At 43.3% G+C, this 25866-nt stretch overlaps 1 protein-coding gene and 1 non-coding gene across 2 annotated transcripts in view; one reads left to right on the forward strand and one right to left on the reverse strand.

The window, feature by feature from the left end:
* The window catches only part of Fkbp9 (FKBP prolyl isomerase 9), a 44594-nt gene that overhangs the window by 13374 nt on the left and 5354 nt on the right, over window positions 1–25866 (reverse strand). Inside the window, exons 2-6 of the mRNA XM_051152299.1 lie at window positions 13845–13990; window positions 12817–13006; window positions 11988–12133; window positions 8486–8675; window positions 3920–4065 (exon numbers count right to left, since the gene is read on the reverse strand). Of these exons, the coding sequence (XP_051008256.1) occupies window positions 3920–4065; window positions 8486–8675; window positions 11988–12133; window positions 12817–13006; window positions 13845–13990 (818 nt within the window). The remainder of the gene's footprint in view (window positions 1–3919; window positions 4066–8485; window positions 8676–11987; window positions 12134–12816; window positions 13007–13844; window positions 13991–25866) is intronic.
* On the forward strand, window positions 24709–24852 carry LOC127194990 (small nucleolar RNA SNORA48). The gene has a single exon (XR_007831359.1). It is a non-coding gene; the product is annotated as a small nucleolar RNA SNORA48 (small nucleolar RNA).

Raw genomic sequence — 25866 nt, forward strand, 5'->3', positions numbered from 1 at the left:
CTCACATATGCTAGGTAAACATTTCACCACTGGGTAGTATCCCCTATCTTTCTTCATTTCTTTTTCTTCTTCCTTCTCCTCTTTCTTCTCTCTCCCTCTACATCCGTCTTTCTCTCTTTTCTTTTTTGGGAACAGGGTCTCATGCAGCCCAGGTTGGCCTCAAAGTCACTCCTTAGTTGAATATAGTGGTTTGACTGCTTGGTCCCCGGTGGATGAAACTGTTGAAGAAGGATTAGGAGGTGCGACCTTGTTCTAGGAGGAGTGTTGTCACTAGGTGCAGGCTTTGAGCTTTCCTGTGCCATTCCTAGTTAGCTCTTTCTGCCTCCTACGTGAAGAGCTTAGCTCTTCGTTGTTGACGGTGTCATGAGTCTGTGCTGCTATGGTCTGCCATCACGGACTCCAACTCTCTGAAACTATAACCCCCAAATGAACTCTTCCACAAGCTGCCCTGGTCAAGGTGTCTCATGACATCAATAGAAAGTAACTGAGACGCTGAAGATGACCTTAAACTCCTAAGCCTCCCACCTCTGCCTCCTGAGTACTGAGATTATGTCATGCATTACCACACCTGGCTCCAGCTCATATTTCTTAAGCTATCATGTCTCATGGCCCAGAAAATCAGAAGTTTAAATCAAAGAGGAAAATTCTTCTCAGTTGTACGCTCTAGTCTCTAATTAACTCGATGTATCTTGGATCCTCTGTGATGACGCCTCAATTTTCCATGATCCATATTATATGTGAAGAGAAACAAGAAGCGGGTTAACAAAGTGAGTATATTCAAGCAATGAGATCAGCCAGAATTCCAGCAGCAAAAAGACTATAAAAACATGATTTAAAAACAAAAAACAACACCAAAAAAAAAACTGTGTCAACTTTTCCTAAGGAAATCTAAGCAAGTCAGCCAAAAATAATGCAAGACAAAAGAAAACACAATATAAATACTATGTAGCTATTTAAAATATCTGTTGGACATACTGGCCAGGATGTGGAGAGAGAGGAATACTCCTTCATTGCTGGTGGGAATGCAAACTAGTACAGCCACTTTGGAAATCTATCTGGTGCTATCTCAGAAAAATGGGAATAGGGCTTCCTCAAGACCCAGCTATTCCACTCCTTGGAATATACCCAGAAGATGCTCCAGCACACAACAAGAAAATTTGCTCAACCATGTTCATAGCAGCCTTATTCATAATCGCCAGAACATGGAAACAGCCTAGGTGTCCCTCAGTAGAAGAATGGATAAAGAAACTGTGGTACATTTACACTATGGAATACTACTCAGCTATTAAAAACAAGGAATTCCCGAAATTTGTGGACAAATGGATTGAACTAGAAATGATCATAAAGAGTGAGCTAACCCAGAAGCAGAGAGACTCAAATGGTATATACTCACTTATAACTGGACACTAGCCAAGGGACAGGTCCCATGAAAGTCTTCACCTACCAGGAAAGGTAGAGGTGAGAACATCCTATTGAGACTCTAGGTGAGAAAAATATAGGGGATAGGGAAGGAGGTGGATCCAGAGGGTCCTAGAAACCTACAAGAGGAACATTATGATGGGTGGATCTGAGCCCAGGGGTTCTGCTTGATCAAAGGCACCAACCAAGGACAAAACATGCAGTCATCATCAAACCCCTACCCAGATCTAGCCAAGGGACCGAACATTCTCCACAGTTAAGTGGAGACTGGGGACTGACTTTCACAGGATCTCTGGTGCCCCATATTTGGCCATGTCCCTTTGTGGGGAGGCCCAATGGCACTCGGAGGAAGGATAGCGGACTACCAAGAAGAGACTTGATACCCTAGCACCATATTCAGGGGGAGGAGGTCCCCCTCAGTCACAATCATAGGAAAGGGGATTGGGGTGAAAGTGGGAGGGAGGGAGGAATGGGAGGATGTATGGGATGGGATAGAAAATGAGATGTAATATGAATTATTTTATTTTTCAATAAAAATGTTTAAAAAAATAAAATAAAATATCTGTTGGTGGGCTGCAGAGATGGCTTGGTGGCTAAAGGCTAGGCTTAGGCTTAGAATCAAAAGATAACTGTTGACATAAAATTGTTCACAAAAAACTGAGTGAAGAGAAAAATTACAACACAGTATGATAAAAATATAACCTCTCCTTCAGTATTAGTTAGTATAGGTAGATATTTCTTTAGTTTTCTTCTCCATCTGTGGTAAAGGGCTTGCCTATGTAGCCCAGGCTGGACTTGAATTTTCAGTTCTCTTGCCTCCACCTCCCTAGAGCTCTGGCTATAGGTACATCCCCCAAACTTAGAGTACATATTTCTTTTAACTTATACATACACCCAAAAATACAGAAATACCTACTACTAGAATAAAAATTTACCACAAATCTGGGGGCTTGCAACCAAAAAAAAAAAAAAAAAAAAAAAAAAAAAAAAAAAATGGGCTGGGAATGAAGCCTAGCAGTAAAGTGCTTGCATAGGAAATACAGGGCCCTAAGATCTATGCCCAGCCTGTAAAAAAAAGAGAGAGAGAGAGAAGAGAGGCAGGAAAGGAAGGAGAAAATACAGGAGAAATGGGAGGGGACAGGAAGAGTTGGGAAAGAGGACAAGCAGGTAGACACAGTTCTGGGAGTCAGGGGCATAACCTACAGGCACTGGCAACGGTGGGTGTGCTCCTTTTAGAGGCCTCAGGAGAGTTTCCCTTATTTCCCTGCCCAAAGGTGACCTGCATGGTCAAGCTTAGTTACTTTCTCCCCCCCACCACCACCACCACCCCAGCTGACATCCTGCCTCCCTCAAAGACCCTCCACACACTTCAGGGCCACCTGGAAAACCCAGAACAGTATCCCTGCTTAACGGTCCTTAATCACCCACAAATACCCTCTTAATAAGGAAATATCTACAGGTTCATGGACATTTTTGATATACCATGCTCATTACAGTACCATTAACTTCTCAAGGTATGGTTTAGGGAGATCTGGAGGTATTACTCATCTTTTTAATTTTTTTAAAGTCTTACAGTTAACATACATTATTTGCATCTATTTTGTCTTGTTTGTTTGTTTGTTTGTTTGTTTTTGGAACAAGGCTCCATTTAGATCAGGTTAGCCTCAAATCCCTTATGTAGCCAAGGATGACCTTGAATTCCCAATTCTCCTGCTTCCACCTCCAGGGTGTTGGGACTGCAGGCCTGCGACACCACACTGAGCTGCTTCTACAACCTTTTAAGCAAAGTTTGCTCTCAAGGTGACAAAAATGTTCAGTGAATTAACATGATTACTACAAAACTCATTAAAGTTACTAACATTTCTGAATTATACAGTTAAATGGGGGAAATTCTTAGTGTGCAAAATAAAAAACGAAACAAAAGGAGGTGAAGTTACACTTATTTTCAACCACTTAATTTAAAATAAATAGAGAAATATAAAGGTAGATAAAAATAGAGTAAAGGCTGAGACTGGAAAGATGGCTCACGAGTTAAGAACACTGGCTGCTCTTCCAGAGGACCCAGGTTCAGTTCCCAACACCTACATGGCAGCTTACAACTGTCTGTAACTCCAGTTCCAGGGACCCAGTATCCTCTCCTGGCCTCCTCAGACACTGCATACACACAGTACACTTACAAACATGCCAGTGAAATACTCATACACATAAAATAAAAATAAATATACTATAATGATCATATATTTACATATATGTTAACAATTGATGAAACAAAGTAGAGTTCACTATACAATTCTTTCAACACTGGTATAGAGTTTGCATTTTTTTTAGAAAGAAAATGAAACTGGGTATGGAAGCAGCTGCAACCAGGCAGCTCTAGAAATGCAAGCCATCAGTGAGATAGAGTCTTCCACTGGGTTTGGCTTCCTTGTTTTGTCTCTAGAAGTGCTGATCTGAGCAATACGGAAGCAGGCAATTAGTGAGAAGGGCAGATAATACACACCTCTTCCTTCTTCTCCATAGCCAAGGTGAGGAGGGACCACAATCCTTCGCCTCTCTCCAATGCAAACACCAAGCAAGCCTTCATCCATCCCAGGAATCACATAGCCCTGCCCAATGTACGTGTCGAAGGTGTGGTTCCGTGAGTAGCTAAGAAGGAAGAAGAAAAAGATGAGGTCATTCATAAGGGACACGAACAGCAGCTGTGGAAATTACTCAGAATCCTGATGCAACTCCACACCTCAGAAGAGCTAAACCACAGAATGTGAAGACACCGCCCAAAAATATGTTCTCCTGGAGTGAGTAGCCACAGAAGCAACATGTTCTACTTCCTAAGTATATGGTCACGTTATAAAAGGAATGTGGGTCTAGAAGCAGCCACCCACAATGGAACTGATAGGAATTGCCTATCTCCTTCCCAGTTCCCTATCTGCCCCTGGTATTTACATATTTGTATTGTTCTAGCTTTTCTTTATCAACCCAGTACTACTAGTCTTCCTCTGATTTTTCCCTTCCCACTCCTACCCAAAGCAACAGCATACAAAGTACTCCTACCTCCTATATTAACTACTGTTTAAGCCATGATTTTGTTGTTTATCAGGTGATTTCATAGTGGGCCTTCCCTTTGGCAGTAATTGTTTGGGAAGATAGCATTCTACTCTCTAGAAGGACCATGGATTGAGTCTGGTGGCCTCCGTGCCATTATAGCAGACAAGAATGAAATCAAGCTATTGAAGCCCAGTCCCTCTTGAGCACTGCAGCCATTTCCACTGAAGAAATAAGGGTGAATTAAGGTGGAAAAAAAAAAAAAAAAACAAAACAAAGCAAAACAAATCACAGTGTAAAAACATGAGGACCATGTAAAACAAACACAACCTGACACCACCACAAGTTACCAATTCCACAGGATGGTTTACATAGAAAATGAAGTAGAGGAAATCTCAGGCAAAACATTCAAAAGAATAATTATTTTCAAGGAAATCAAACAGAATACAAACTCATTAATTAAGAGAGAACAGAAATAAATGAGCAAAATAAGTCAATACAGTCTATAAAAGTAGGATTTAACTAAAAGATACTGAAGAGACAGAAAGGAGATGGTTCAACAGTTAAGAGAGAAGACCTTGGTTCAACTCCCAATGCTCAGAGTAACAGCCCAAACCTTCCTGTCCCTGCAGCTCCATGGGAACATGGCCTATGCAGACACCTGCACTCACATGTACATAATGTGCACACAAACACACATACACAGATGTGATCTTAAAAAACACTGGAAAAATCCAAACTGAAATACGGGAAAGGAAATTTTCAGGTTGTCATATATGAAATACTGGAAATGAAATTTTCAGTTTGTCCTATGCATTGGAGACTCACCAGCAGACTGCCCTAAGAGGAATATCGGAGCTTGAAGTCACAGTAGAGGAATTGGAATATTGAGACAAAAATGGGTTAAGTAATAGACAGAATATTCAAGATCTATGGAACATGATTTAAAAATCAAATCTTGGCACAAGAAAGGGAGACGAATTTCATGTTCAAGGCATAGAAAACATTTTCAATGAAATCATAGCAGAGCTAAAACATTACTTCTGGTGAACAGCATTTTGTTCAGAGCAGTGTGCAGAACATAATACTGTATTGTAAGAAATGTTTTATGATTTTTTAAAAAATAAATTTAGTGAGTCTAAAAAAGAAATCATAGCAGAAACTTTTCCAAACCTGGGAAACAAGGTACCTAGAAGAAGGTTACATGTAGAAAGTCACTCAGGTAGGAACAGAGAGAACTTTCCCACGCCATATTATAGCCAAAATACTAAATTTATAGAACAAAACTTAAAATGTAAATGGGAGAAATTACTTCAGCAAGATCAACAACAAAAGGATTCGTTTCTTCAAATCAATAAGAAAGGAACAAATTACAATACAACATTAGAAAATTAGGCAAAAAAATAATAATAAAAGATTTCCAAATAAATATCTATATAAATATCCAAATACCATCAACAAACTTCAGATTAAAACTTTAGGTACAATTTTTCTCTTGAAAGTTACCAAAGTTTAATTTGTTTTGTTTTGTGCTTTGAAACCAGGATAGCACCAAAACTTCCAAGTAGTAGGGTTGAAGACATAAGCACCTGGTTCTTCCTTCTAAATGATACCCAGAGAATGTATATCAAACACTCTAAAAATATATGTAAGAGGATGGAAAGGAGAAAACTGTATAATTCTACTTTAATTAAGAATACATTCAAATTACACACACATAACCTTTGACCGAAACTGGGTACAAAAGAAAAATTACTACACTCTTTTTACATATCAAAGCCTACAAAAGCCACAAAAAGGACTGATTGCATAAGTTTAAAACAAAATCTATTCAGTGGAATATTGCATTGGTTAGGATGGGTGAGATCCCATTGTAGTCAAGAGGAAAACTGCTCAAAACCTGCAGAAACAATAGTACCATAGTGTGGGCAGAAATCTAATATGCCCAGAAAAGGCTCTCTCCATCTCCCTTCCCTTCCCTTCTTCCCTTCCTCCCTTCCTTCCTTCCCTCCTGCCTTCCTTCTTCCTTCCCTCCTTCCCTCCATCTCTTCAACAGGGCCATCCTTATGTAGCCCAAGCTTGAGCTTAAGTGATCCTCCTGTCTCAGCCTCCCAAGTGCTGGGAACACAGGTAAATACCACTCCCCTAGGCTGATATAGTCTCTAATTAGAAATGTAATTCCAAAGTGAAGTGAAACATAGAAAGTAATAACAAACATGCATTGAGAGATTTCTTTTTGTAACAGAAAAGTATAAAGCCAAGTACAATAGGAGAATTATTACATCAGCAGATTACACCCGCTCAGTGGGAAACTACACAGACATGAAAACTAGGTGAGTTCTACTGATGCACCAATATGGAAAAAAATCCTATCAGGGAACAGAATTACATATAGTGTGTAATCTTTTATGAGACGCAGAGACATACCATATCATACTATACACCAAAAAGGGGAGAGACTAAGACAGTATAGACACGTGCTTGTATTAATTCTGGGGTTGTTTGTTTCTTTGTTTTCAAGACAAGGCTTCTCTATGTAGCCTGGGCTGTCCTGTACTCTCTTTGAAAACTAAGCTAGCCCCAAACTCACAAAGATCTACCTGCCTCCACCTCCCCTGCTAGGAGGTGCCACCATGCCCAGCTCATCTGCTTGTATTTATATTAAAACACACACACACACACATACACACACAGTATGAATAAAGAAACTATTAGAGCTGCATGCAGGGGTTTGCACCTGTAATCCTAGTATTTGGAAGACTAAGCCAGGAGAACCATCTTGAGGTCAGAAGTTCAAGACCAGTCTGAGCTACACAGGAATGCACCATCTCAAAACATTTTTTAAAAGGCTTGGGTTGTAACTCAATGTGAGGCCCTGGCATTCAATCCTGAGCTACAAACTTATAAAAATGGTTAAACTGGTGCTAGAGAGATGGCTCAGCAATTAAGAGGACCAAGTTCAGTTTCTAACATCTACTGTGTAGCTCATAACCTTCCATAACTCTAGTCCAAGAGATTCAATACTGTCTTCCATCCTCTGTGGGCACCAGGCACACATTAGGTGCACATACAGAAATGCAGGCAAAACACTCACATACATAAAATAAATAAATCTAAATTAATTAATTAATTAACTAAAATAGAGCAAATGGGGCAAATAGAAAGATATACTGAATATATTCATTTACTACTTAGTTTTATTTTGAACCCTGTGACCACTGTTTTTCAGAAGAAAAAGTAATGAAAAAAAAAAAAAACCGTAGAAGAGCTCTTAATAACAAGAATGAGTTACCCAATAAAAAGAATACCATAGCGAAATTCTTCTTTGCTGCTTTGGATGCATAAACAAATTAGAAGTCCATTACCTCAGGGACACCGAGGCTCTGTCACTACTTGTTTAGAGGAAGCTAAAGGAGGGGTTTCAAAGCTAACATGCCAGCTGAAAAAACAAGACATGCCACCGCTTGCCACGTGCACTGTGCGCTGCAGCCATCTGGGTAATTGCTGATGAAGAGTAATTAGCCTCGCAGCACCCGTTCAGTAAGGAGCTAAATGCCTAGAGCAGTCTCCTCCAGCTGGGTGTCCTCAACGCTTACACAGCACTTTCAATGCCTTAACTGAACCGTCATGGGGAATGTGTTGAAACAAGAAAGAACCCGAAGTTGACGGTTAGAGAGCTCAAGTGCTACCCAAGGTCGGGAAGCCAGGGCAGCACAGAGCTGGTTGTTTGTCCACCGCATCTCCTTGCCCTCACTTCAGTCCACTCCACGTCCTGGAGTCTACAGCGGAACTCGGAGCGGGATGGAGTATAGCGGGTGTCTAGGCTAAGCCCCTCCTGTTTTCTTTCAGGGACACCAAAACCAAGAGACTCTTCTAACCACCTAGGAACAAACTCAGAATCTGAAAACAGACACCTGTACTGATGATTAAAATGAGTCAGCAGGGACAGGGATATTTCAATCATGGTCTAACATGGTTAGTTGGACTTCACTTAGTCGGATGTTCTGGTGAGTAGCTTCCTTACCTGGAATCAAAGAGGGTGCCGTCCAGAAACGTGCCATTGTAATGATACCTGAGGAAGTCCCCACTCTGACTCCTCCGCTCACAGTTCTCAGGGACGACCTTGTTCTCAATGGAAATGCTATCCTTGGGGTTATGGAGGTCCAACAATGCAACATCAAAGACTAGGGATGCCTGCCCAGGAATGTCTTTCCCTAGAGTGAAATGGAAGAACAATTCATTCCAGAGGCAAAATTCAGGAAGTGTTTCAAGCACCGCTCACACCCTGTGTGTTGCTGTTCCTCGTTCCTTGAAGTTCTTAAGCCAAGAAACAAAGGCTCCAGGCTGTGTAATTACAGGGCTGCACCCTGGTATCTAAACGTGGGCTAGTGGGCACAGCATGAAGCCTGACTGGCTGAGGAGGGGCAAGATGACAGGAGGCACATCATACCACCGTGACCACACCTCAGATGCTCAGGCTACAGTGAGAAGCTCTCTGTGGGCAATAACGCAAACCCATCCCTCCTGTGGGCTCTGTCTGAGCAGGACTGCACTGTAAACATTCAAATGTGCACCCTGCAAACCTGTGACTTTGCTCTGAAAAATACTACACAGTCTTATTCTTTAAAACCAAAAGCTGCTTTTTTTTAATGTAAAATTCTTTAATCCAAAACAATATATAAATAAACAGAAGTTAGATAGGTAACAAAGGAAAAAGATACACATAATCCAAAAATAGTTTTTCCATCTTTTCTATCTCATGTCTGCATGGTGCTGCTACTCTTGAATATTTCTGTAGCCCTGGGCTCTATATCCATGGATTCAAGCAATCTCAAAGCAAAAATACTCAAGACAAAAAGTTATGTCTGAGCCGGCTGTGGTGGTGCATATCTGTAATCATAGCACTCAGGAAACCAGAGGCAAGTGGATGATAATGAGTTCAAGGCCAGCCTGGTCTACAAAGCGAGTTCAGGATAGCCAAGGCTACCAAGAGAAACCTTGTCTCAAAAAACCAAAAACAAGGGGCTGGAGAGATGGCTCAGCGTTAAAAGCACTGGCTGCTCTTCCAAAGGTCCTGAGTTCAATTCCCAGCAATCACATGGTAATTCACAACCATCTATAATGAGATTGGATGCCCTCTGCTGGTGTGCATGTGTACATGCAGACAGAACACTGTATACATAATAAATAAATAAATCTTTTAAAAAAAAAAAAAACAAAAAAAAAGTTATGACTGCAAAATGAGACACAGGTGTAATCCCAGTACTGGGGAGATGGAAGATGATGAGAATTCAAAGTCATCCTCGGCTACATGAATTCAAGCTCAGCCTGCACTAAAAAAATAAAGATTAAAATATTTTATCTGTCCTGAGCACATATGCTTCTATTTTTTTTTTTCTCATTATTCTTCGAGCAATACAAAATGACAATTGCTTACGTATGTTGTATAGCAATTCCCCCTAGAATTGAAACACTTCCTCTAGGAGTGAGAGGGCACAGGAGGTAAAAACAAGCCACATGTTTTATGTTTTCAGATAAAGAGAATAAAAGGAAGTCTCTTTAGTGTCTTCTAGACACAAAAGGATTGACACAGATATGAACTCACAGGAACTGTGATAGCACACACAAGACCTGCACAGGCTCAAACCAGGCAAAATCCCAGCACTGATTAGGGGAAATGAGCGCCAAGTCCCGCCCTTACCTAGAAGCTATTTGCAATGGATACCTGCTGAATAAGAGAAAAGCAACTTTCTCAAATGACGTGTTAGTTAGCTTATCAAGCACACCCCAGGGCAGGCCCCAAGGGTGCCCAAGGGTAGCTGGCCAACACAAAACAGGCTGCATGGTTTTTTTTGTCCGTTGTTTGTTTTATTTTGGTGTTTTTGTTGTTGTTGTTTTGTTTTGTTTTAGTTTGTTTGGATTTTTCTTTTTTGAGAGACAATAGAGCATGAAGTTGGGTGAGTAAAGTTGATGAGGCGGAGCTGGGGAAGGGAAAGAATATGATCAAAATATCTTATATGAAAAAGAAAGTTTTTAAAAAGGAAGCTTGTTTGATTTTGATTCCTTGTCCTTATGCTGTTAAAGATCAGACCCTGCAACGTGGAACGGCTGAGCCTCGTCCCTCAGACTCCACTCTCCTTTGCCTTACAGACCACAGAGGCAGAAAACAGCTGGGAAAATATGACATTGGCTATCATAAGCTCTTCCACAGCACCGGGTTTTCATTTGTATTCCTTTTTGTCATGTTTCTTTAAAATGGGGTTTAACTTACCAGGCTAGCCTTGAACTCACAATTCTCAGGCTCAGTCTCTAGACACACTGCTATTACACGCGTACACTGCCGCACCTGATCTCATTTCTATTCTTTATCCATGAATGCCTACTACTTACATGCCTAAAACTCTCTGTTGTGTCCAACCATCAGTATGGCCAAATGTGTAAAATTTAATATGGATAACCTATAAACCTTATTTATCTAGTTCTGCCTTCTACCTCTCTTCATAGGACACTAATTATTTTATGTTACTTTCCATACAGGGTCTTCTGTGTCCCAGGCTGACCTTGAAGTTAATATGTAGCTGAGGATGACCTTGAACTCCTGACCCTCCTTGCTTTCACCTCCCAGGTACTGAATCAGAAGCACGCACCTCCATGCGCTGGGGATCAATCCTGGGCTTCATGAATGCTAGGCAGGCAGGCTACCAACCCCACAATAGCCACAGCCAATGTAACGTTTTGAGTTTGTCCAAGTAGAACACATTCAAAAAGGAACAAGGTAAGAAGCCGGGAAAAGCATCAATTCAGGCATCAGTAGCTATAAATCTTTTACCTTGATGTTTATAGACTTTTAAACTATCTAGATTAAATCTTGCTTACATCAAGAAAGTAGGAGAAGCTGGTGCCTAGGGCTGCAGGGAAGCAAGGCGGGGAGGGACACGGTGCTTAACATGAGCACCAACAGCCATGATCGAATACAAATTGCAGACAGGAGATAGTCCTGACAGGCATTGTCCAACACCCCACTCTTCAATGGTGGGAAGGAAAGGTATCTGTGCAGTGGCTAAGGAGCACTCCTCAGCAATGTGTGGCTCTTGTATACCTGAAGTGTGAGGCTGTGACCAGAACTGCATTTTAATTTTAATTCACTTCTACTTAAATATAAACAGCCATAGAGGCAGTGTTGGCCTAGAGCAAAAGGCCTGGTGCATTTCAATGGACACGGATGAACTGATCACTACAAATACAAGTAAGGACAATGAGGTTGCAGAAATGGCTCAGGGACGGCCCCAGGGGGGTTAAGAGCACTTGCTGCTCTTGCAGAAGACTTGGGTTCCCAGCACCCACATTTAGCAGCCCTCAACAGCCTGTGGCTCCAACTTCAGGGGACCTGGAGCCCTCTTCTGGCCTGTGTGGGCAATGCACTCGTGAGGCACATATACAGACAAGCAGGCACCCGCACATACTCATCAATAAAAATAAACATATAAAGATGAGTGAGAGAGGGTCTGAGAAAAATAAGGACTTACCGTCTCCCTCTTCCCCATAGGCCAGAAAAGGGGGGATGGTGATGATCCGTTTCTCCCCAACACACATGCCCAGCAGCCCTTTGTCCATTCCAGGAATCAGCCATCCAATTCCCACATATGTATCATAGGTTCTCATGCGATTGTGGCTTTTAAAAAATTAATAATAATAATAATAATAATAACAACAACAATAATAATAATAAACAAAGAAAAGGGGAAGGAGTTGAGTTCCATACCATTTCTAACTCATCCCTTGGGACTTTTGTTTTCCAAATCTCAGGTAAACAAAGAACCCACACTCATTCCTAGTTACAAGCATGTCTCCCATTTTTTTCCCTTGATGTTAGAAGAAATGAGATGCGTGTGTGTGTGTGTGTCATATATACCAGCAGTCAACATCTATCCTACACACTGAACACACTGTAACGACAGAAAAACTTGTTGAATTCCCTGATTTTTATCCTAGCCACAGGACTTCAGTAGACTTTCATTTTCCCCTTCCATTCTCATGAGCAAACTATATAAATGAGTCAAATACTCACGAGCTTACTGGGAAACACGGCTCCTTCTCTTAAGTGGAGATTTCAAAATATGGTTTAAATGAAATAATTAAATCGTTTAAATGGGATTTTTTTAATTCTTTCTAAGCTGTTACAATTTGGCAGGCACCACGGAGTATCAAACACTAACCCAAATGATACGGGGAGGGATTTGGTCCTAGGTGTAGTTCGGTGGGCTACATTTTCTGGTTTCCTAATGAGCATAGAAAGAGACACGACAGAAGGAATCAAAGGGCACTGCATGCTCCTCCAGCAACAGTGGGACTCACCTGGAATCAAAGAGCGTCCCATCCAATAACGTTCCGTTGTAGTGGTACCTCACAAAATCAGACACCTGGATAGTCCGAGGGCAACTGGGGGGCTTGAAATACGTCTGAATCTGAACCTGGTCTTCAGAATTCCAAATATCCATCAGGAGTACATCAAAATGAAGAACTGAGTTTGGAGGGATCACGCCGGCTGGAAATGAAAAGTGCGTTCACACTGAAAGACTGCCCTCTCCTGGCGACTCCGAGATTATCCACAACTCCGCTGTGGAGTGGCTATTTTCTCCACGTTGAGGGAGGAAAGGGGTACAGCCGACCAGGAAGCCAACGAAAAGGTTAACGAGATGTATTAGGTTTCTCCCCAGAGCTATAAAAGCATAAACAGTGGCTAAGGAGAGAGGAGCCGTGCTCTGAGGAGCTGCCTCCAGGTTGTACGGAGAAGCGGCTTTCAAACGGCACCGCCCAGGCTACAGTGGGCTCCTCAGGGATCCAGCTGCGGCTAAATCACTGGCACTCGGCGAAATAAGCCCTCAGGCACGCTTCTGTAAGTGAGGCCAATAAACTCACTGGTTCACCAGGCTGCATTTAGGTGGGATCTTTGGACTGCTGTCAATGACCTAAGGTTAAATAAACATTTGTTCACATCCCACGGGGGGGGGGGGGGGGGGGGGGGGTCAGTTGACAACTACTGCCAATGTGAACAGCAGCCAAAAAAAATCCAAACCAATCACTGATGCACAATTCCGAAGGGCCAGTTATTCCTCCGAATAAAAAGTATGAGAGAGAGAAGAAAATTCTCCTCTGATCCTTAGATATTCCTGTGCTGGTACTTTCTTCCATATCTAAGCGACAAACCTACAACGGAAATGCTAGCTGTGGGTATTGCACCTTTCTCCCCGACCCCGCCCCCCCCCCCCCCCACCTCCACTTCCCAACCCCCACTGCCCAACCCATATTAACGATGCCAAATTCTCCAGTCAGGTTGGCTGTAGAGCCAGCAAATGTGTCCGTAAATACAGAGGAAAACTTACAAACTCCTTCACTTCCATAGGCGAGGTTTGGGGGAATCGTCACGAACCTCCTCTCGTTTATGCACATCCCCACCAGAGCTTGGTCCATCCCCGCAATCAGCTGGCCTTTTCCCACAAATACGTTGAAGGTAGAGTCTCTGTCGTAGCTGATGATCCAGAAGGTAGGGAGAGAAATAAAAGTGTTGTTATTGCCATAGCGAAAACAGCTTCCTAACGATCACAACAAAGGCAAAGTCCTGCCAAGGAGGGTCGGCGCCAGAATTTGTCCTCACTGGACAGTGTATAAGATATAATTACTATATATAGTAATACTAACATGAATATTGCAAGAAATCTACTTTAAAAATGCTTGCCACACAAGCCTGACAACCTGAGTTTGATCCCCCCCAACCCACAGCAAAGGTGGGTTAAGTCCTGAAAGTTGGCGTCTGACTTCCTAAGCACACTGGGGCGCATGCAGTAGGGAGGGGGTGCACATTCTAAACGCTGACAGGCAGGCAATCCAAACAAATCATGGCTGGGATTTATGCCCTTGTTCTTTAACGATAAATTCAACAATGACGTTTGTCTTCCAGGAGATCGGTTAGATACGTGATTTGAAAGATAGATAATTTTTTAAAGATTTTTTTAAATTAATTAATTAATTAAAAAGAAAGATAGATAAACGAAAGCCAAGACAAGGACTTTGCAAGTATTTTATAAACTGGCAGGGAGACCCATAGTTTCAAACATTGTAATTGGGGGGGGGGGGGGGGGACCAGCTGCACATCCAGGCCTGATGGCCCATGTGCAGTAGTATCAGTCACAAAGGAAGCTGAGGAAGAAGGATCACAAGTTCAAGACCAGCCTGGGCAACCTTGTGAAACTGCCTCAAAATTTAAATGCAAAGAGGTGAAACAGGTGCCTGGAATTGCAAAGCCCTGGATTTAATCCCCAGTGCTGGGAAGGGCGAAATTCATGTTAAATAGAGAAAAATAAGCAAAAGAAAACTTGCTAGAAAACTTGCTGCAGATCTCAGTTTGCAATAAGAAACAACGGAAACAACCCAAGGATATGGCCCTGGCTTCACTTTAGTCAGAGGTACGGTAATATGTGCTGTGGTCATCTTTCAAGTTCCTACTCACTCCCACAGAAGAATAGCTAGTCAGAGTAAGTGAGGTGCAGGCCCAATGGGATGGCTCAGCTGGTGACAGCACCTGCTGCCAAGCCTGACATCCTGGGGCTCCAGGACTCACATGGTGGATGGAGAACACCAACTGCCACAGAACATCCTGTGACTTCTGCATGCACGCTGTGGCAAGCATGAACGAGCGCGCGCGCGCTCGTGCGCACACACACACACACACACACACACACATGCACACGCACATGCACACACACGCACACACACACACGCATGCACAGACACTATAGGTAACAGAGCTACAGTGTAAAATGGTAACATTTTCCATTTACACATATAGAGATACTGTACTGTCTGATCTTGGGTGTCAACTTGACACAAGCTGGAGTCCTCAGATCGAAAGGAGCCTCAACTGAGGAAAAGCCTCCATGAGATCCAGCTGTAGGGCATTTTCTCAATTAGTGATCCATGGAGGAGGGCCCAGCCCACTGTGGGTGGTGCTGTACTTGGGCTGGTGGTCCCTGGTTCTGTAAGAAAGCAGACTGAGAAAGCCATGGGAAGCAAGCCAGCCAGTAAACAGCACCCCTCCATGGCCTCTGCATCAGCTCCTGCCTCCAGGTTCCAGCCCTGCCTTAGAATCTGTCCTGACTTCCTCCAACGATGGACTATGATCTAGAAGTGTAAGTCAAATAAGCCCTTTCCTCCTCAACTTCCTTTTTGGCCATGGTGCTTTGCGACAAGCAATACAAACCCTAAGACAGGTACTAAAGAATGATCCATTTTAACATCCCCCTCCCGAGACAGAGACAGAGACAAGAGAGACAGAGAGAGACAGAGAGACAGAGACAGGAGAGAGAGAGAGAGAGAGAGAGAGAGAGAGAGAGAGAGAGAGAGAGAATAACTGCTAGCACTTACTTTGAGTCGGTGCCACCCTTCCTTCCTTCTGAAACATCTGCCTTTTCCTCATTTTCCCCATTTGGTGGAGCAATGGAGCCAGCTTCCGCAAACCGGCCCCCTTCACCATATCCTCCTAGTCTTATACCCCATTTTAATTACTTTCCTTTCTTCCGGGTCAGTGAACACCACAGGATTGCATGCTTAGGTCATACTAGAGCACAAAGGAACACATGAAGCTTCTGCACACATCAGCCATGCTCCTCCACGCTTCCACAAATGCTACCTCCTCGAATGCCAGCCCTGGAGTTTTGCTTGAGCATGGCCGTATCACAAAACCATCTTCATAGCCACCCTTGAGATTATGAAAATGAAACCGGGAGCAAGGCTTCCAAGATGCCTGAGGCACAGCACACATGGGAGCAGCAACTGTACCCAGGCAGGAAGTGTCTTTGGAAATGCATTCCTCATCTGCAGAATGCAAATACGGTTCCCAAGTTCAATGCAATGTTTAGAGTTGTATACACATCCTGTTTTAATGACATTAATTCATTTTCTAAGAAGTTTACACATTTAGCATTGAATTCTATTTAAGAGTCCATTAAACTAAAATAAAATATTCATGGAATCACTCCGGTGAGATAAGAATATTGTAGGTACAGCTAACAGATCACGAATCCTTCCTTCCACTTAAAACTACTTTAAGCATAAAGAATTTTCAAATTAGCCAGGCGGGGTGGCGCATGCCTTTAATCCCAGCACTTGGGAGGCAGAGGCAGGCAGATCACTGTGAGTTCAAGGCCAGCCTGGTTTACAAAGGGAGTCCAGGACAGCCAAGGCTACACAGAGAAACCCTGTCTAAAAAAACCAAAAAAATTCAAATTAAATTGAGAGTGTTTCTAGGCTTTGTTTTCACTTACTTACTTGTTTGTATTTAATTTTTAACATTTATTTTATGTGTATGAGTGCTTTGCCTGCACGTACGTCTGTACACCACATGAATGCCCGGTGCCCACCTCAGATCCCCTGGAACTGGAGTTATGGACAGCTGTAAGCCACTACATGGGTATTGGGAATCAAACCTGGGTCCTCTAATAGGGAAGCCCGTGCTCTTAACACAGGGCCAACTCTCCGGCCCTATTTTATTTTGAGAACTGCGTGGGTAAACACTGTGTCTACATCTCTCCCACCGCTTCCTTCCCCCTCAAGCCCCTCCCACACCTACCTCCCAAATTCATGCCCCCTCATCTAATTATTACTGTTGTTGTGTGTGTGTGAAGGAGAGCCAGGCGGTATGAGTCTGATGAGGAAACTGTGTGTGGGACCCTTTTAAGAGGAGCTGCCAGAGAAGGAAAAGTCTACTCAGGTGAGGGTCCCAGCCAGACCAATCAGGAAGAAGGAGAGGCAGTCCAAGCAGGGAGAGGGCCAGGGAGCCTATAAAAAGGCCGACCCAGAGTTCCTGAGCAGCCTCCACCTCTAGGCCCCGTTTAACCACCTGGACGGAAGCTGTTCATTCTAACAGTTTGTCCTTTGGTTCTTTCTGTAGCTCAGGATTCTTTCTCTGCAAATCCAGCACTGAGATCCCCACCTATCACTTCTACTTTCTGGGATCAAGCCAAGTTCTCCACCTTCGAGATGCTCTGACTCCCGGAGTCACTTTCTTGGCATCTGACATTGTCCCTCCTTTTTGGGATTCAGCCTTCTACCTTTCCCAGAGGTCCAATTCTCTGTCCGTCCCAGGGAATAAACTCTGCAGATACCCTAGATGACCATGCCTCACCCCACTACTTCTGTACAATTGTGTGTGTGTGTGTATGTGTGTATACATTTAACATTTCTTATATAAACATGTTTCCAACACTGACCATTTGGGACTGACCATCCTGTATGGGAGCTCACCCGTAGAAGAAACCGATTCTCTTGGCAGGAATTGACCACTTATAGCTCTTCATCTGGGGTGAAACTACATAGCATTTCCCCATCAACACTGGTATATCAACTGATGTTGTCATTATGTGTATCTCATGGGTGTGTCTTCCCTGAGAAACATTATTTAACAGCAGGTATCATAGGGTTCTGGCTCTTAACAATCTTTCTTCCTGCTTCTCTCTGAGCTTTAGGTATAGCAGCTACTATGCAGACTTAGCAGTTAGGGTAGGGCACCCCACAGTCATTTATTCTCTGCACTTTGGCCAGTTGTGAATCTTTATAATAGTCTCCATCTGCTGTTAAAAAAGAAGAAGAAGTAGGAGGGGGAGGAGGAGAAAAAGAAGAAGAAGAAGAAGAAGAGAAGAAGAAGAGAAGAAGAAGAAGAAGAAGAAGAAGAAGAAGAAGAAGAAGAAGAAGAAGAAGCAGCAGCAGCAGCTTCTTTGATAAGGTGTGAGAGCTACATTACCTGTGGATAAAAAGATAATAGTGTCAGATGCACTTAGCGATTAAACTGGTTTAGGAAAATGGTGGTGGTAGGTTCTTCTCTCAGATCTATGACCTCTCCAGCCCTGGCGAGGTGGCTAGGTTTGCAGTACCAGGCATGACTCCGTCCTGCTGAGCAGGCCTCAAGTCCAACTAGACAGCTGTTGATAACCCCCAAGATAAAAGTGTCACTCTTGCACCACTGGAGATATCATGCCAGACTGGTAATTACTGCTGTTTGTAAGCTTTACAACTGGCTAGCACTACTGATTGCTTCCTTCCCTTGGTGGCTTCTGCAGCACCTTCCTTCTAGGTCGGATCCAGCTCTATTCCTCCATGTCCTGTGAGTCTTACCTTCAAATTCTGGAAGGAAACCAAGGAAAATGGCAATACTCCGTATTATTTCAGGAACCTCTTGTATTCCTCTGACCTGCAATTTGTTGGATGTTTCCCAATCTGGCCCGGGGATTTGTGTTCAATGCATGGCTCTTGAGGGAAGCATGCATACACACAAACTCACACACACACACACATACACCCACACACACACACACACACACACACACACACACACACACATATTATATATGTTTCTTGAGACAGGGTTTCTCTTTGTAGCCTTGGCTGTTCTGGACTCACTTTGTAGACCAGGCTGGTCTCGAACCCACATAGATCTGCTTGCCTCTGCCTCCCGAGTGCTGGGATTCGCTATATATATTTTAAGTAAGCATATATACTACCATGTTACTTCATGGCTTTTACAAACACCCTTCATGTTATTTATCTTTGCTTCTTCAAGCTCCCCCCTATATTAGCCTTCCTTCCCTGCCCATAGCTAAAGTCCCTGTATACCTTTTCCCGTCATCCTGCATAGCATTCCTCTCCTACTGTGCCCCTTCTAGACTCCTTTTCCTCCTTCTCCATTGCCCCATAGTTCTTTCCTTGCAGCCTCTTTGGCTACTTCAGATTACAAACTAAAACGTGAAGATGTGTAGCAAACGGTACTCCTCTTTCCGTGTCTGGTTGACTTCACTCAGTATAACTTGGTGCACATTTTCAACAGTAACCCTACTTATAGAGCATTTCTCATATGTTAGGCCCAGTAGCAAAGCTTGAATCCCCCTAATCCTTGCATCCTCATAATCCTTACACAACAGAGGCAGGTGCTCAGACACTTAGGCTCCCTGGGGATTAAAATTTTTCCAAGCCCATAAAGTTAGCCAAGTGGGAAAAGAAAACAAATATGTAAGAATCCAGGAGAATTCTCCGCTCCTGGCATATAGGCCTCTGGAATCTCCGCGGCCTCACAGTGTTGTTAATTCCTTTGGTGATCAGCCTCGTGGTGCTAATTCCTTCCTTTGATGATGGCATAACACTGTGAACAATGATGCAGAAACGTGTTACAGACACACTCAGATGCATAAGGCTCTAACAGCGCAAGACCAGTGCTATCTATTGCTTAAAGGGCTGGCCATCTGGAAACACTGAAGTTGCCGTCCTAGGTAGACTTATGCTGATCACTGCAACTGGCACAAACCCATGTGAAGCATCAAGCCCAGGACTGCTCATGAAAATCGTTTCTGCAAATGCTAGAATAAGCATTTATGCAGCCTGTCCCAGTGTCCGGCTTACTCACACCTTTTATAGATGTCCCAGTTGGGGTCCTACAGGAAATAGATGGCTCACCCAACCAGGCAGTTCCAGGAAGGCTTAACGAAGGGGCTGTGCACAGCTGAAATTATACTCAATGGTGGAAAGACCGACGCCTTACCCCTGTTCTCAGAAATAAAGTAAAGATGCCTACTTCCCACTTCTATTCAGCAAACTCCTAGGAAAACTGGTGAGACCAATTCTGCAAGAAAAAATAAATAAATAAATAAAAGTAGAAGGCATCCAAACTGGAGAGAGAAAAGGTGAGTGTTACTGCACTTACTCACAGAAAAATAAATAAATAATAAATAAATGAAATTTGTCTGTAGAAAACACTTAAGATATCTCCCTCTTTCTCTCCCCCCCCCTCTTTCTCTCTCTCTCTCTGAATTAATGTTGCATGATATAAAACTCAATAACCAAAACTCAGCTGTGTTTCTATACTACCTAATAAGAAGTTAATAAACAATTCTATCTACAACAGCAAAAAATAAAAATAAAAGTTTGCTACAAACAATCTAAACAAGGACCCAAAAGAATCACACACTGAAAACTAGAAAAATGTTGCTTAAAGAAACATGAAAGGGCTGCAGGGTGGTTTACCCAGTAAAGACACTTTAACCAAGCCTGAGGACCTGAGTTTAACACCAGAACCCACATGGTGGAAGGAGAGAACCAATGCCTGCAGCTGGTCCTCTGACCTCCATGCATGCATGTGTGCACTGCACAATCATGCGCACACAGGCACATGAGAAACAAATGTTAAATTTTTAAGCAAAAACAAAGAAGATTAAAAAAAAAAAAAAGCAAGATGGCTTACCCTGTGTTCATGGAGTGGAAGAGTTAATCTTATTAAAGCACTTACATCACCCAAGTGACCCATAGGGTGAGGCAATTCCATTGCATTCTGTAGCAGGAGAAAAATATCCTGAAATTCATTTGAGTCTAAAGACTCAAATATCCACAATAATCCTATGAAAGGACAACATAAGAGAACCTTTTAGTTCCCGACCTTTAACTATAGAAGACCACAGTAATGAAAATAGTGTGCCCCAGATTTAAATCACAGAAACCAATGAAACTGAACAAAGAGCTCAGAAATGAACCCTTCATCCATGAGCAAGGGATCGTTGATAAGATCACATAGTGGTGAAATGCTAGGCTCCAATAAATCATGCCAGAAAATCTGGATATCTATATATAAAAGAACAAAGTTGGGTCCTTGCCTTCTGCCATCAAATGCAAAGCATGTTAAAGACATAGCTTAAGATCCAAAGCTAAGAGATTCCTAAAAGAAAACATGAAGCACCAGGCATGGTAGTTCGTTCACACCTATCATCCCAGCAATGGGGATGTTGAGGCAGGAGGATCAAGGAATTAGAGGCCAGCTTAGCTTCATCCTTAAACACCATCTCAAAAAGCACAGGCAACAGCCTCTTAGCATTGCGTTTCACAATGGTTGTTTGGATACCTCCAAAATCACAGGCTGCCAAAGCAAAAACAGACAAGTGGGATTGTCAGACTTAAAAATCCTCATAATGGGGTTGGAGGGATGGCTCAGTGGTTAAGAGCACTATCTGCTCTTCCAGAGGTCCTGAGTTCAATTCCCCAGCAACCACATGGTGGCTCACAACCATCTATATACCCTCTAATGCTCTCTTCTGGCATGCAGATGTAATGCAGTTAGAGCACTTATATACATAAAATAAATAAATAAAATCTTTTTTAAAAATCCTCATAATGAAGGAAATGACTGACAGAGTGGAAAGACAGTCTACAGAACGGAAGGAAATATATGCAAGGCTACACAGAGAAACCCTGTCTGGAAAAAAATCAAATCAAATCAAAACAAACAAACAAAAAATAGAACCTCAAAGAGATAGCTACACAAACATATTCACTGCAGGATGATCCACAACAGCCAAAAACCAGAAGCAAACTAATTGTCTTTCAGCTGACACATGGAGAAAAATACACAAAATAAAAGCAATAAATAAAATAAAGGAAATGCTATAATATGCTACGTATCACCTATTTACCTTGAAGACACCTTATTAAGGGAAATGAACTGGTCAAGAAAGATAAACACTACACAAGGTTCCACAGAATACATGAGCTAGATGTGGTGGCACACAGCTTGATAATCCCAGTACCTGATCAGCTAAGGCAGGAAGACACCAAGTTTGAGGCCAGCCTGGGCTACACAGTGAACTCCAGTGCTGTCTAGAAGGAAACAAATAACTCTTAAAAGAAAATGAAAGAACAAGTAGTAAAATGAATCCATAAAATCACCCATACCTTCCCCTTCAAAGGGATTAAAGGAACAGTAAAAATGCCCCAAAATAGCCCAGGGATGGCAATAAAACTTGGAGAAATAGAAAGCAAATAGGAAAACAGAGTGGATTTTACTGAGAAGGCACAGCTCCAAGAGTGTGTAATACAGGATGTAGCCAGCGCCTGCAAAGGATAGAGCAAGACAGACAGACAGACGAATGGACGGAAGTCCACAATGCAGCATGGACCACACCTGCCCAGGAGCCACGTGTCAAATCTTAGAAGCGGGGCAGCTAGAATTTTAAGTTTTAAAATTACCTAACCAATGCATACATATCACTATTACTTATTTGTTGTGCTTGAAATTGAATCCACAGCTTCATTTTTTTAAAACTTTTTTTTTAATGTGCATTGTGTGTTTTGCCCACAAGTTTATCTGTGTACCACACATGAGCCTAGTGCCTATAAATGCCCGAAGAGGCATCAGATCCCCTGGAATTACAGAGGGTTGTAAGGCACCAGGTAGTTTCTAGAAATAGAACCCCGGCCCTACAGAAGAGCAGCAGTGCTCTTAACCACTGAGACACTGCTGCAGCCCCACAGCCTCACATTCCTGTCATTGAGCTACAACCCCAGCCTCTATTCCATGTCATATTAATTTTTTAAAAAATAAATTGATGGGTCTGGAGAGGAGAAGGAGAGGACTTGACTTGGTTCCCACCATGCACATGGTGGCTCAGAACTACCTTGTAACCCTATTTCCAGGGCACCCCATGCCCCTCTACTGCATGTACACGGTGCAGGAACACTCAGGCACATTCACATACATGTAAAAATAAAAATAAAGAAATAAATATTTGGCTGGAGAGATGGCTTAGAGGTTAAGAGCACTGGCCGCTCTTCCAGAGGTCCTGAGTTCAATTCCCAGCAACCACATGTTGGCTCACAACCATCTATAATGTGATCTAATGTGGACTGTATACATAATAAATAAATCTTTAAAAAAAAATTCTCCATCTTCTTGGCTGCTTTTAAAAAAAAAAAAAGAAAGAAATATTTTTTAGACTAAGATTAAATGGCATACACTTATGCCAGCCTTGTCGAAATCATTCTTATCTCGATTCAGAGACAAAAGAAAAGTGGCCATCCCAGATGAGGCAGACAATTCTCTCAGTTTTACTATACATATCAACTAGGAGGGGGTTAAAGGCAGCTTGCTTTACATTCTAGTTTAAGACTCTGTTTGGGCCAATAAAAACTAAGGACAATGTTTCTGAACACTATAAAGACCACTACTGGAGTGGCTGGGGTAGAAAGATCTCTTGAACCCATGAATTTAAGCCAATCCTGGGCAACACTGGGAGATGAACAGACCAAGCATGGTGGCCCAAACTTGCAATCCCCATATTTAAGAGACTGAGGCAGGAAGATGTCAAGTTTGAGCCCAGTCCTAGATCAAAACAACACAGAAAAAGGATGCCTAAGACTGCCGTGTAGAAAGTGCCTTGGATATGGGAGCCACCTTGGGGACCTCCAGGTTACTTCAGTTTCCCCGTGTCAACTCAAGGTGGCTGCCTCACCCAGAGTCTGCTTCCCATGACAGCTGTGGTCCTGCCCTAGCAGCTCTTAGGGAACAGAACTCAACCTCTCCTTCTTGCAGGGTGACTAGCCCCCTCCCCTGGCGACACTCCCCCACTGAGAATGGATCTAGCCTCAGACTCAAAAGAGGACAGGTCTGGCTCTCCTGCCTCCCACTGTGCACCATACACTCCCAGAAGCAGCTGGGCTTCCCAGACGCTTTGGGCAAGAGTATTTCTCCCAAGCAGCCACGTCTACCAGCAGCTCATGGAACCTGGCAAGACAAAGACACCAGTAAATGATCTGGCAAGCTACCTGTCTGCTGCCCAGATGGAAAAATGATGAAAGAAGGTTGTGATGAAGGCAGAGAACGATGGAAGGAGAGAATGAGCAGGCAGGAGCTGGGCTGATGGCCAGCACATTAAAATATTAAAAGGAAGATTGTCAAAGCAAAGCCGCGCCGTCATGTTCCTGTTACAGAATATTACTCTCACCAATGGCACAAATTAAAATGTTAGGTTCCCATGGATAATTCTTAACAAGGGCTCAGTCAGAAAAATAGACCTAAATCAAGTCATTCATGTGAATATATAGAAGACTGCACTGCCCCACAGAGAGAATCAAAAGTCTTCCCAGGATGGAGGTGCCTTGTCCGTGCGCCCATAGCCTCCAGGGACCCCCTCACAGGAAGTGTACTTTTCCCAAGTCAGAGGGCTCATACCTCACCAGCAGCACTCTCCCATCACCATTCTTGCCACAGCGCGTTCACACTCCAAATACTGCCCGCCTGCGTGAGCATGTCCTGACTTATTTTTCTCTCCCTGTCTACCCCAATGCTATCTCAGGTGCTCCCTGGCCCAGGGTCTCTTCTCTAAGGACCAGGCCTACTGAAGGGATGAGCCTGGGTCCCAACTTAAACAGACTTATAACTGTTCCCCATGACAACGGGCGAAGAGACACCTTGTTGGTGGTGGTGGTTTTGTATCACTCATGGGCAGAACAGATGACAGTCCTTTGTTCACTCTAGCTTGGTGCCTGGGTTGATGGCCAAAGCTGTCTTATGTCTATGACGCATAGAAGTCAAATAAAATAAAATTCAAGTGGTGCAGTACAGAAGGAGGAAGACAGACAGAGACCTGCAAACCGCTATGCCACCCACAGACCTGCCCTCCAGCACATGGCACAGGTGAGACTTCAACATGGCTCCAGATGGCAGGGTGGGGAGCACTCACAACAGGCTTCTCTTCACCCTCAAGGCCCCCCCCCCCTCTCTCTCTCTCTCTCCCATCTGATTATCACACACTCACACGTTGTGGTGGCTCCCCCTGCAGGCTGGCCACATGGCTGCTGGGCCCCTGGGTGAAATCATTTACCCGTGCAGCAAGATAAGTTTGCAACAAGACTAATCACTAGGGTTCCTTATTCATAATCCATCCACTGATGACCTCCTGAATACTATCCCTCTACACAAAAACCTGGCTATCAGGGCTTCTATGGACTGGCTCCTTCACACCTAGCCAACTCTGGGTTCCCTGCCTCCTGGTCCAACTATCAAGGACTTCCCCCTTCCCCGGCCCCCTCCCCCATCCTTTGAGCATGGCCCAAGCTTGGCACACATCTCTGTCTCTCTTAAGCATACTCACTACAGTGAAGAAATAAAATCCAACAATGCTCTAGGTCTATCTCAAGCATCACGTCTTCCCCAAAGCCTTCCCTAGTAGACAGAAATCCCCTTCTCACTGAACTGGCAGAGGCATGGATGTCTGCCACTCACTTCATGGTCTCTGCATGCCAGATGACTTACATGAGTCTACCACGGAGTCCAGAAGTTAGTTACTATCTGGATGGCCAGTGTCATCGCACCTTCCTGAGCCTAGTGCTTCATCCCCCACCTCAACCTCCCACTGCCCCATCTACAGCTCTCACCAACTTCTACTTTGCTGTGTAACTGAGAGAATATGTGACCTTCCAGTAGAAATGTGAGCTTCCTAAGATCTGGGATTCTGTTTTATTCACTGCCACATCCCCAGCACTTGGAAGAGTAGGTACTCAATAAATTATTTGTTGACTGAATGAATGAATGAGTGCATG

This window comes from Acomys russatus, chromosome 10 (genome assembly GCF_903995435.1).
Source record: "Acomys russatus chromosome 10, mAcoRus1.1, whole genome shotgun sequence".
In the NCBI taxonomy this organism is placed as follows: domain Eukaryota; kingdom Metazoa; phylum Chordata; class Mammalia; order Rodentia; family Muridae; genus Acomys; species Acomys russatus.